The sequence below is a fragment of the Cetorhinus maximus genome, chromosome 24, assembly GCF_964194155.1.
Source record: "Cetorhinus maximus chromosome 24, sCetMax3.hap1.1, whole genome shotgun sequence".
Lineage (NCBI taxonomy): Eukaryota > Metazoa > Chordata > Chondrichthyes > Lamniformes > Cetorhinidae > Cetorhinus > Cetorhinus maximus.
This window is the reverse complement of record NC_135902.1, coordinates 38,001,234-38,013,262: the sequence shown is the minus strand read 5'-3', so window position 1 is coordinate 38,013,262 and position 12,029 is coordinate 38,001,234. Positions and strand designations below refer to the sequence as shown.

Below are 12,029 nucleotides of genomic sequence, written 5' to 3'. Positions count from 1 at the left end.
AATCACTTACGCCTGAATGCACCAGCCTAACATTTTCTGGCCTATTTAGTGGATAACTAGTTTGTGAGTACAGCAATTTCATGCCCTTCCAAGTCCATGCTATCGGTGAGGTTAACATTGGAGTGCAGCACCTTGGTGAGAAGGGCAAATCAAATAGCAGTTTCCAGATTTCGATGTTTAACATTACAAATGCAGAGGCTGGACGATGCTGTCCAGTTTGTTCCATAATAGCTGTGGGTGCTGTTAGTCTCACCCTTATCCTTAATGCAAAATTCAGGTTGATTTATTTCTTCTTGGTTATGGGGAGCCATTCGGCATTTCCGGACTCTTCTCAGTGATAACCCATTCTTGATGATTTTGCAGCACTGATCGTTGTTGTAGTAGCACTGCTATAAATTATGCCATTTATTTCAAATCTAATTCTGCAGCCTTCCCCTTTGAAGCCAGATCCATGTTTTCCCCACCTGTTGTAGATTATGATGACTTAGTAGCAAGATCTGTAAAAATGTTCATTGACTATCTGCGTATTGAGTATTGTACAGAATGGCTTAAGAAGAGATCCCTCCTTTATGATCCAATGTGTAGGGAAAGGCTTGGAATTTGAGCTGTTTGCCAGTTGTCAGGAGCCCATTGGTCAAGCATTGTTGCTGCAGCAGTGCCGTGCACTTTTATTTGTTCTTAAACCTTACACTGCAGATAACAGTTGATTATTAAAAATGAACCGAGTGAGATTGCATTGTCACAGAATTATGGTGGCTTATATCAGGCTGTGGCTAAACATTTCATATGTCAGGATTCAGTAGTGGGACCGTAGTATAGTTCATTCAGATTTTTTAAAAGGCACTTATTTATAATATAGGGATTTGTTAATTGTAGGAAGGAATCAAACTCAGTTATGTGTCTCTATTTTGAGAATGGTTTTTAATATGGTGGTGCGCCATGTACCCTTTATTTTACACTTGTGCAATGTTAGAATATGTGTTTGCAGCTGCAAGCATGGCTGAAATGGATATGGAAACCTAAGATGATAACTGGCCAATGGGAAAATTATAACTTAATACCTGATACCAGTTGTATTAAAACAGAATGAAACAGTTGAGATACCATAAACATACAGAATTTAGCAGCTAAGTATTTTAGTCAACTCTTTGTTTTAGCCTGCTTAAGTCCCATTGAAAATGTTTCTAATTCTCCAGTCTCTAATTCTATTTTGAAGGAATTTACTTGCAGTTTAATCTAGAACATCATGTAAGATCACATGCAGCTGTTGCCGATGCGTTAATAAATATTGTCATGATTGTGCTTAAATATTTATTTAACCTTATCTTAGATTGTCCGTATCCAGTCACCGCATGGTATGAAACGGATTAATGTGGGGAAGCGAGAAACAGGAGCCCAATTTTTGAATAAGGTAATGAGCTATTTTCTTCAAGGGAAGTTTGTTTCTGAAAGCTTCACTTAAAATTAAAGGAAAAATACGATAAATTTATCAGTTTGACTTGAGTACTTTTGGTTAAGTGTTATGTTTACAGAATTAGGTCACTTTTTCACCAGCCACTTTACTGATGTTAACTGAATTTTCTTTGTAAATTCTTGTTCCTTTAAAACATTTACATGGTTTTAGGACCCCAATTCCACACAATTTTGTATAACTTGTTGCACTGGAGCCTGCTAATTATTATATATGTAGTATTGTGTATCTCGCATGTTTGTCTTTTTTGAAGCAGCACATTATGAAGTATCAACAGCACAGAAACGAGCCATTCAGCCCAACATATCTGACTATTTATGCTCCACACAAGCCTCCTCCTGCCTTTCTTCAGCTAACACCATCAACATATCCTTCTATTCTTTTCTCCTTTTCTGTAACTTCACTTAAATGCATCTATGGTGTTGCTTTGGCTACTCACTCTCTGGCTAAAAAAAGTTTCTTTACAACTACCTTATATTTATGGCCCCTTGTTCTAGTCTCAGTAGCAAGTCGTGAATCCTTTGTATGCTTAACCTATCAAACCCCTTCATACTCTTACAAAGCTCTATAAAGTCACCCTCAGTTTTCTCTCCGAGAGTCTGCTGATAGGAAATATATTTGATTGAAACATATAAGATCCTGAGCAGTCATGACAGTGTGGATGTGGAAAGGATGTTTCCTCTTGTGGGAGAATCTAGAACTAGGGATCACTGTTTAAAAATAAGGGATTGCTAGTTGAAGACAGAGATGAGGAGAAATTTTTTTGAGTCATGAGCCTTTAGAACTCTCTTCCTGAAAAGATGGTGGGAGCAGAGTCTTTGAATATTTTTAAGGCAGAGGTAGCTAGATTCATAATAAGCAAGGGGGTGAAAGATTATCCGGGTTAGGTGGGAATGTGGAGTTGAGGTTACAGTCAGATCAGCCATGACTGTATTGAATGGCAGAGCAGGCTCGAGGGGCTGAGTGGCGTATGTTTGCTCTTTTCAGCCTTTCCTGTTGGTATAACCACTCTGTCCTGGTATCATTCGTGTAAAATCTTTTTTGCACTTTTTCCAGTGCCTCTGTCTTTTTTTAATATAATATGGAGACCAGAACCTTGCATAGTACTTGTCTGTACAGGTTTAACATAATTTCTCTGCTTTTGAATTCTATCCCTCTGGAAATGAACCCCAATGCATTGTTTGCTTTTTTAAAGACGACTTCAACTTGCATCGCTTCTTGTCGTGATTTATGTATCTGCACCCCCAGGTCACAGGGGTAGATGGTGATGTAGTGGTAATATCACTGGATTAGCAATCCAGAGGCCCGAGCTATTACTGTGGGGACACAGGTTCAAATCCTGCCATGGCAGCTGGTGGAATTTAAATTCAATTAATAAATCTGGAATATAAAGCTCGTCTCAGTAATAGTGACTATGATAACTATTATCTGGTTCACTAATGTCCTTTTGGGAAGGAAATCTGCCATCCTTACCTGGTCTGGCCTACATGATCTTATTGGATGGCAGAGCAGGCTCGAGGGGCCGAATGCCCTACTCCTGTTCCTATTTCTTATGTGACTCCAGACCCACAGCAATATGATTGACTCTTAACTGCCCTCTGAAATGGCCTAGCAGGCCACTCAGAGTTCAAGGACAGTTAGGGGTGGGCAACAAATGCTGGTCTTGCCAATGATGCCCACATCCCATAAAAGAGTAAAGGGGAAAAAAATCCCATGGTACCACTACTCCATTTAAGCACTTAGAAAAATGTAATGCCTCACACTTAATGCTTTTTGAAGTTCGTTTTCCAGTTGCATGCTCATTCTGCAGGCTTATATATGTCTTCCTGTATTTTATCACAGTCCTCTTCTGTATTAACTATGTGGCCATTTTGGACACATCCATACATTTGAAATTGTGTTTCCAACATTCAAGTCATTGGCTGAAATCACTTCAATAAAACAGCAACAAATCACAACTGAGCAGACAGGAAACCAAATGAAAAACAAGTAGCCTATCTAAGGGAAGGAATAGGACCTTTGCAAGCAGCTGCCAATCCACAAAATTCTGTCAACAACAGCAATCCTTTAATTGATCTTGGGATGTGTCTATTTACAGCACTTAGCATTTGTGGCATTAAAGGGTCAGTCACACAAAACACAGACTCACCTTTCCTTAAGACTATCTCATTACACCTGTTCGAAAAGGCTGAGGACCTAAACTCTCCTCCCATTATACAATACATTGTGCATTACATCCTATCCCATCAATATAAAGCTGTAAAACAAATAGGAAAAACTGCAAATGCTAGATATCTGAAATAACAACAGAAGTTGCTGGAAATATACAGCAAGTCAACATCTAAAAATGAAAAGACAATTAAGATGATGGCAATTTTGAAGAAAATATTGCCTTTATAACCTTAAGCCATGCCAAAATTTGTCAGTTTTTACAATTAGAGTAGCATCAGAACATGAGTTACATATGGTAATAAATCAGTACTGATCTTTAAGATTGGGAAAATGCAACAAAACAGTGAACTTTTTGAAGTGACTGGGGAGTACTTCAAAAAATATTCCCAAGCTTTGATTGTCTTGATTCTTACAGATTACAATTAGCTGTAGCTGCATTGCAAGAAATTTTGGGGAGGCGGTAGCATAGTGGTATTGTCACTGGGCTAGTACTCCAGATACCCTGGGTATTGCTCTGGGGACCCAGGTTCAAATCCCACCATGGCAGATGGTGAAATTTGAATTTAATTTTTAAAAATGTGGAATTAAAAGTCTAATGATGACTATGAAACCATTGTCAATTGTTGTAAAAATCCATCTGGTTCACTGATTTCCTTCAGGGAAGGAAATCTGCCGTCCTTATCTGGTCGGGCCTACATGTGACCCACACCTTGCCTCGCAAGCCACTTCGTTCTCAAGGGCAATTAGGGATGGATAATAAATGCTGGTCCAGCCAGCGACGCCCATGTACAATGACCGAATGAAAAAAAACACTGAATAGCCCATTGAATAGTACAAAAATGAATTCTAGATGTATGTAAAAGTTGGGGTGAATATTCTATTCACCAATGGAAAAATAATAACCTAGTGACTAATGACTTGCTAACTGCATATGCAGGAATGTTAGTAATGGCAAGGCTCAGAATAGTGCTCAAGCCTTTAGATTCTTGAAGAAAGATTTCTTCTGTTTGTAACAAAATGATAAATGTAATCTTGTGTTAATTTGACTGCAAATGGCAAACAGAGAAAACATTCCCACCTTGTGGCTTTGACTTTGATTTTCTCAGCACACCAAAGATATCACTTAGATAGACAAAGATATCACTCCTAGTAGGAGTGCTGGTGAGAAATAACTTATTTTTGCGAAAATCTACCTTGCTTTACAGACTGCTTAATCCTGCCCCAGTTATTACTGTTGGTGAAGAGGAAGAAAGAGAGACTAAAATATTATGCCATTCTTTTTAAAGAAATGTAAAATATAATTACAAGATGCTTCTTGAATCGTGTTATCTGTTGAGTATCAGGGTGTTTGCCATTCTAAGAAGCATTACTTCACTCTTTGAAACAAAAATAGAAATCAGAAAAATATTGAATTCAGTTATTATTTAGTTTCTGCAAACTTGCAAAGCAGCCATGAGGCAGATTAGCAAGAGAACTGACTTCACAAAATGAGATGTATTTTGGATTCTCTTACCTCCCTCCCCACATCCTCCATCTCACGGCCCATTCTGTGGAACTCCCAAGTTTATCATCTCAAATTTAGATTTTATGGAAAACCAATTATTTTGCGCTAAAATTTTTATTTTTCTGCTTTTGGAGAGTGGGGCTGAAAAAGTAGAAAAGCAATGCAAAATAAGGCCATGTCTAATGTGCTTTGAAAGTAAGCTACTTGCCCTGTTTGAATCCTGAAGTGTAGACCTTGGGATCTGCCAAGAAAATTTTTCAGCTGAGTTGTGATCAGTTTTGGCCAAGATTTGCATTTATTGAGTATGATGGTCCAGTGGTAGACTTCAGGGAGTTGGGGATGTGAGGAAGGATGTTTTTTATTCATTCATGAGATATGGGCAACACTGGCAAGGCCAGCATTTATGGCCCATCCCTAGTTGCCCTTGGGGAAAGTGGTGGTGAGTTGCTGCCTTGAACGACTGCAGTTTGTGTGATGAAGGTGTTCCCACAGAGCTGTTAGAAAGGGAGTTCCAGAATTCTGACCCAGCTACAGTGAAGGAACGGTGATATATTTTTAAGTCATGAGCTGTGTGACTTGGAGGGGAACTTGCAGGTGGTGGTGTTCTCGTGAGCCTGTTACCCTTATTCTTCTAAGTGGTAGAGGTCGTGGGTTAGGAATATGTTGTCAAAGGAGCCTTGGCAAACTGCTGCAGTGCATCTTGTAAACTATGCACACTGCAGCCACACTTGCCAATGGTGGAGGTAGTGAATGTTTAAGGTGGAAAGTGGAGTGTCAGTCAAGTGGGCTGCTTTGCCCTGGATGGGGTCAAGTTTCTTGATTGTTGTTAGAGCTGCACTCGTCTAGTCAAGTGGAATGTATTCCATCATATTCCTTACTTGTGTCTTGTAGTTGGTGAAAAGGTTTTAGGATGTCAAGGGGTGATTCATTTGTCGCATAATTTCCTGCCTCTGACTTGAAGCCAAGGCATTTATGTAGCTGGTCCAGTTAAGTTTCTGGTCACTGGTGACTTTCCTGCTGCCCAGGATGTAGGGAATTCAGTGATGGTAATGCCATTGCATGTTGAGGCGAGGTGGTTAGACTTTGTCTTTTTGAAGGTGGTCATTGCAAATTGCACTTGTGGCACAAATGTTCCTTAACCACTTACCAGCCTAAGTTTGAATATTGTCCAGGTCTTGCTGCATGCAGGCATATAGACTGCTTCGTTATCTGAGGAGTTGAGAATGGAACTTTGCAATCGTCAGCAAACATGCCATTCAGAGTCATAGAATGGTTACAGCACAGAAGGAGGCCATTTGACTCATCAAGTCTGTGCCAGATCTCTGCAAGAGCAATTTGGCTGCTCCCACCCACTCCCCATCGCCCTTTAATTTTTTTCCATTCAGGTGCTTATCCAATTCCCTTTTAAGAGCCACGATTTAATCTGTTTCAGACATCTGTTTCAGATTGTAACTACTGGCTGCACAAATAATTTTTTCCTCATGTCACCTTTAGCTATTTTGCCAATCACTTTAAGTGTTCTCTGGTTCTTGACCCTCCTGCCATTGGAAATAGTTTCTCTCTCTTCACTCTGCCCAAACCCCATATGATTTTGAACACCTCTATCAAATCTCCTTTCAGCTCCCTCTAAGGAGAACAGCCCCAGCTTCTCCAGTCTGTCCACATAACTGCAATCCCTCATCTCCAGAAGCATTCTTGTAAATCTTTTCTGCATCCTCACTAAAGCCTTCACATCCTTCTGAAAGTGCAGTACCCAGAATTGGACGCACTGTTCCAGTTGAGGCTGAACCATTACTGACCTTATGATGGAGGGGAGTTCCCTGATGAAACAGCTGATGATGTTTGAGTCTAGGACACTGCCTTGATGAGCTCCTGCAATGATGTCCTGGGCTGAGATGATTGGCCTCCAACGACCACAGCTATCTTGCTTTGTACTAGGTATGACTCCAACCCCTGATACCCTTTGGCTTCAGTATTACTAGGGCTTCTCAATGCCACATCCAGTCAAATATTGCCTTTTTACCAAGGCCAGTCACTCATTTCACCTCAGAAATTTTGCTGTCTTGTCCAATTTTGGAGGAAGGTTGTGATAAAGTCTGAGTGGTCCTATTGAACCCAAACTGAGCATCGATTAACAGGTTATTGGTGAGTACTTGATAACACTGTCAATGGCATCTTCCATCACTTTGATGATTGATTGAGAGTGGACTGATGGGGCCATAATGGATTTATTGGATTTTGTCCAGTTTTTTGTGACCAGGACATACCCGGGCAATTTACCACTTGTTGTGAAGGTGCCAGTGTTGTAGCTTCCCTGGAACAGCTTGGCAAGCTGTGTAGCTAGTTCTGGAGAACAAGTCTTCAGCACTATAGCCAGCACGTTGTTAGGGCCCATAGCCTTTGCTGTAACTGGTGCACTCAGCTATTTCTTGATATCACGTGGAATGAATCAGACTGGCTGAAGGCTGGCCTCTGTGAAGGCTGGGCTTTTTATCCCTTCGGCACTTCTCGTTGAAGGTGGTTGCGAACGCTTTAGTCTTTTTGTCTTTTGCTGGGCTGGACGTGCTAGGCTCTACTATCATTGGAAATGTTCATGGAGCCTTCACTTCCCATTAGTTGTTAAGTTGTCTGGTACCGTTCACAACTGGATGTGGTAGCGTTGCAGAGTTTTGATTAGATTTGTTTGTTGTGGGATTGATTAGCTCTGTTTCTATCGCTGGTTGCTTCCGCTGTTTAGCATGCATGTAGTCCTGTTGTAGCTTCACCATGTTGGTACCCCATGCCCTGCTCCTGGCATGCTCTTCTACACTCCTCTGAACCTGACTTGATGGTAGCAGCAATGTTTGGGTCATGCAGGCATTTACAAATTGTGGTGGAATACAATTCTGCTGTTGCTGATGGCTGCAGCATCTCTTGAATGCCATGGATCTGGTGTGAAGCTACCTCATTTAGCACAGTGGTAGTGTCACACAACATGTTAGATGGTGTCCTCATTGTGAAGACAGAACTTTGTCTCCACATGGACTGTGTGGTGGTCACTCCTACCAATACTGACCAGGTCAAGTAGGTTTTTCATCATGCTGGTTCTCTCGCTAACAGCCGCAGGCCCAGGCTTGGCAACTATGTCCTTTAGGATTCGTCAGCTTTGTGGTAGTGCAACCAAGCCACTCTTGGTGAAGACTATTGAAGTCCTGCACCCAGAGTACATTCTGTGCCCTTGTTATCCTCTGTTTCTTCAAAATGCTGTTCAACATGGAGGAGCACTGATTCATCAGTTGAGAGAGGCTGATTTGCAGGACATTTCCTTGCCTATGTTTAATTGGATGCCATGAAACTTCTTGGGATCCAGTGTTATTATTGACTTCCACGGCCACTCCCTCCCATGATGTGTACCACTGTGACTCCATCTCTGGTGGGTCTGTCCTGCCATTGGACAGAACCTACCCAAGGATGATGACAGAGGACTTTGGGACATTGGCTATTTAGTATGATTCTGAATTTGACTCTGTCAGGTTGATGATTCCTGTTCAGTCTGCAGAAGAAGCTTGTTTCTTGTTTTATTGTTACAATTCAGGAATGGTAGAGAGGTCCACATATAGGTCAGTAGCTGCACATTTAGATCAAAAGTGCATGAAGTCCTGAATTTTTTTTACTTCTCGCATTCTAATTGTAATTTAATTTGTTTTTCTTTTTAGGTTGCAAAGGAATTTGGCTGTTCTAACAATGGCTTTTCTGTATACCTTAACAGAAATAAAACTGGAGAGATCTCCCCAACAACGAATAAATCACTCTCTTTACTTAAAATTAAGTACGTACTGGTATTTAACCATATTTATTAGTAATGAACGCATTTCAACATCTAGACATTTTGAAAAGAAATGAATGGGAAAGGGAGCTTTGAGATACAAAAAAAAAGGGTTTCAGCTACTGAACACATAAACAATGTTAAAGTGGACATATATCTCCTCCCTGATTATTTTAGTCATTTAAGGCTTTGGATTTATTGAAACGTGGTAAGTATTGTTGAGAAAATGACTTTATTTCAACAGAATTAGTTCAGCAAGCTTTATACCTGAAGTTGCGAGTAGAGTTAGTCATTTGTAACTTGATAGAAAATGTGCAGAGTTGTGGAATTCAATCTCCAAAGCATAAGTAAAAATACTATGTTAAAAGACTTTTATTTACTCAATTACCATACACCAGTGACTACTTAAATTATTTTCTATCAAGTTATTGTGTAGTTGGGGAAAAGGCAAAAAAGCACACATAGTTTGCCTAACTGAGGTTGCCATCGAGAAGAAGGACGTATGTGAGGTGTCTGATTTTTTTTCTTTTTTTAGTTTTCTGCTCTCTTTCCATTGTCATAGGGAAACACTTGACCTTTCTTGTGTGTCAAGAAATTGGTGCCTGTAGGCTGCTTTATTTATAGGTGGAATAGCTGAAGAATGAGTAAGCAGCTGAAGGGGATTTTTTTATTTGCTGATGTTGAGCTATAAGCTTTTATTGTGTTCTGCAAGTGGAAAGCAATTTAAAAAGGAAGTAGTTGGCTCAAAAAGAAAAGCAGTTCTTCCTCAGTAGTTACAAGTATTCAGAATTTCTGGAAATGATTATGGTTATTGTGTTTGTGACCAACGATTTCAGTTTTTTGAACACCATATAAACCGATCTCTTGCATTAGATTGGGCCATGAGTATCTGCAGCAACACATTTATATAGCATCTTTAACATAATGAAATGTCCCAAGGTGCTTCACAGAGGCATTATAAAACAAAATGTGACACTGAGCTCAGGAAATATTAAGGAAGATGACTAGAAGCTTTTAAGGAGCATCTTAAAGGAGTAAAGTGAGGCTGCGGTGTGGGAAGGGAATTTCAGAGCTTGAAGCCGAGGCAGCTGAAGACACAGATGTCAATGGTGGAACGATTGAAACCGGAGGCTCTCGAGGCCATAATTGGAGAAAGGAGATACCTCAGGGGGATTTGGGGTGGGAGGGGCCATCATGACAGGATTTGAAGAAGCGGAGGAGTGTTTTAAAATCAAGGTGTTGCATAACTCTGAGCCAGTGTAGACCAGCAAGCACAGGAGTGATGGGTGAATGGGAGTTGGTGCGATTTAGGTCACCGGCCTCAAGTTTACAGAGGGTAGAATGTGGGAGGCCAGCCAGGAGTGCATAGAATAAGTTAAGTCTAGAAGTAACAAAGGCATGAATGAGGATTCCAGCAACAGATAGGCTGAGGCAGGAGTGGAGTTGGGCAATGTTACAGAAGGGGAAATAGGCATCTTAGTGATGTGTGTATGTGTGTTGAAAGTTCACCAAGGGGTTAAATATGAGCTTGAGAAAAACTGATTTAGCCTCAGTCAGTTGCCAGGGAAAGAGATGGAGTTGGTGGTGAGCGAGCAGTGTTTGTGAAGGGGACCAAGGACAATGGTTTCAGTTTTCCCGAGGTTTAATTGGGGGAAATCTCTGCTTATCCAGTACTGGATATTGAACAAATCTGACAATTCAGACAGTGGAGGGGTCAAGTGGGAAGTAAAGCTGGGTATCACCTGTGTACGTGTGGAATTGTCATGTTTTTGGATGATGTCGCCAAGGGGTAGCATGTAGATTAGAAATAGGAGGGGGCCACACTTTCTTGGGGTGGGCACCAGAGGTGAACTGTGCGGGCCTCTGGCTAGGATTAAATAGATAAGAGTGGAACCAAGTGAATGCAGTCCCTTCCACTCAATGACGATGGAGAGGCATTAGAGAAGGATGGTGCAGTCTACCAGTTCAAAAAAAGTTGTAAAGATCTGCCCTGCAATTACAAACCAGTCAGTTTAACTTCGGCAGTGAGGAAACTTCTAGAAACAATTATTCAGGATAGAATTAATGGTCAATGTGGAAAAATGTGCATTGATTCAGAAAAGTCAGCATGAATTTGTTAAAGGAAAATCGCATCTAACTAACTTGCTGGAGTTTTTTGAAGATGTAACAGAGATGGTTGATGAGGGCAAGGCTGTTGATGTGGTGTATGTGGACTTTCAAAAGGCATCTGATACAGTACCACATAACAGACTTGTGAGGAAAGTTATAGGTCATGGAATAAAAGGGACAGTAGCAATGTGGATACAAAATTGGCTAAGGGCTAGGAAACAGAGTAATGGTTAATGGGTATTTTTCAGGCTGGAAGGAGGTTTGTAGTGGAGTCCCCCAGGGGTCGTTATTGGCACCCTTGCTTTTCCTGTTATATATAAATGATTTAGATCTTGGTGTGCAGGGGACAATTTCAAAGTTTGCAGATATGACACAACACTTAGGAGAATTGTAAACTGTGAGGAGCACAGTGTAAAATTCAAAAGGACATTAATACATTGGTGTAGAGGGCAGATAGGTGGCAGATAAAGTTCAATGCAGAGAAGTGTGAGATGATACACTTTGGTACAAAGAACATAGAGAGACAGTACAAAATGAAGGATACCATCCTAAAGGGTGTGCAGGAGCAGAGAGACCTGGATGTATATTTACATAAGTCATTAAAGGTGGCAGGACAGGTAGGGAGAGCTGTTTCTAAAGCATACAGTATTCTAGGCTTCATTAATATGGGCATAGAGTACAAGAGCAGGGAGGTTATGATATATAAGACACTGGTTAGACCTCAGCTGGAGTATTGTGTACAATTCTGAGCACCAGACTATAGGAAGGATGTGAGCACATTGGAGAGAGTGCAGAAGAGGTTTACGAGAATGGTTCCAGGGATGAGACAGTTCGGTTATAAGGAAAGATTGGAGAAGTTGGGACTGTTTTCCTTGGAGAGGAGAAGGCTGAGAGGAGATTGAATAGAAGTTTTCAAAATCATGAGGGGTCTGGACAGATTAGATTGGGAGAAACTGTTCCTGCTCGTA

General features: G+C 40.8%; 1 protein-coding gene across 1 annotated transcript in view; it reads left to right on the top strand.

Annotated features, from left to right (window-relative positions):
• The window catches only part of nploc4 (NPL4 homolog, ubiquitin recognition factor), a 60,271-nt gene that overhangs the window by 8,314 nt on the left and 39,928 nt on the right, over window positions 1-12,029 (top strand). The window contains exons 2-3 of the mRNA XM_078571025.1: window positions 1,331-1,411; window positions 8,843-8,955. Of these exons, the coding sequence (XP_078427151.1) occupies window positions 1,331-1,411; window positions 8,843-8,955 (194 nt within the window). The remainder of the gene's footprint in view (window positions 1-1,330; window positions 1,412-8,842; window positions 8,956-12,029) is intronic.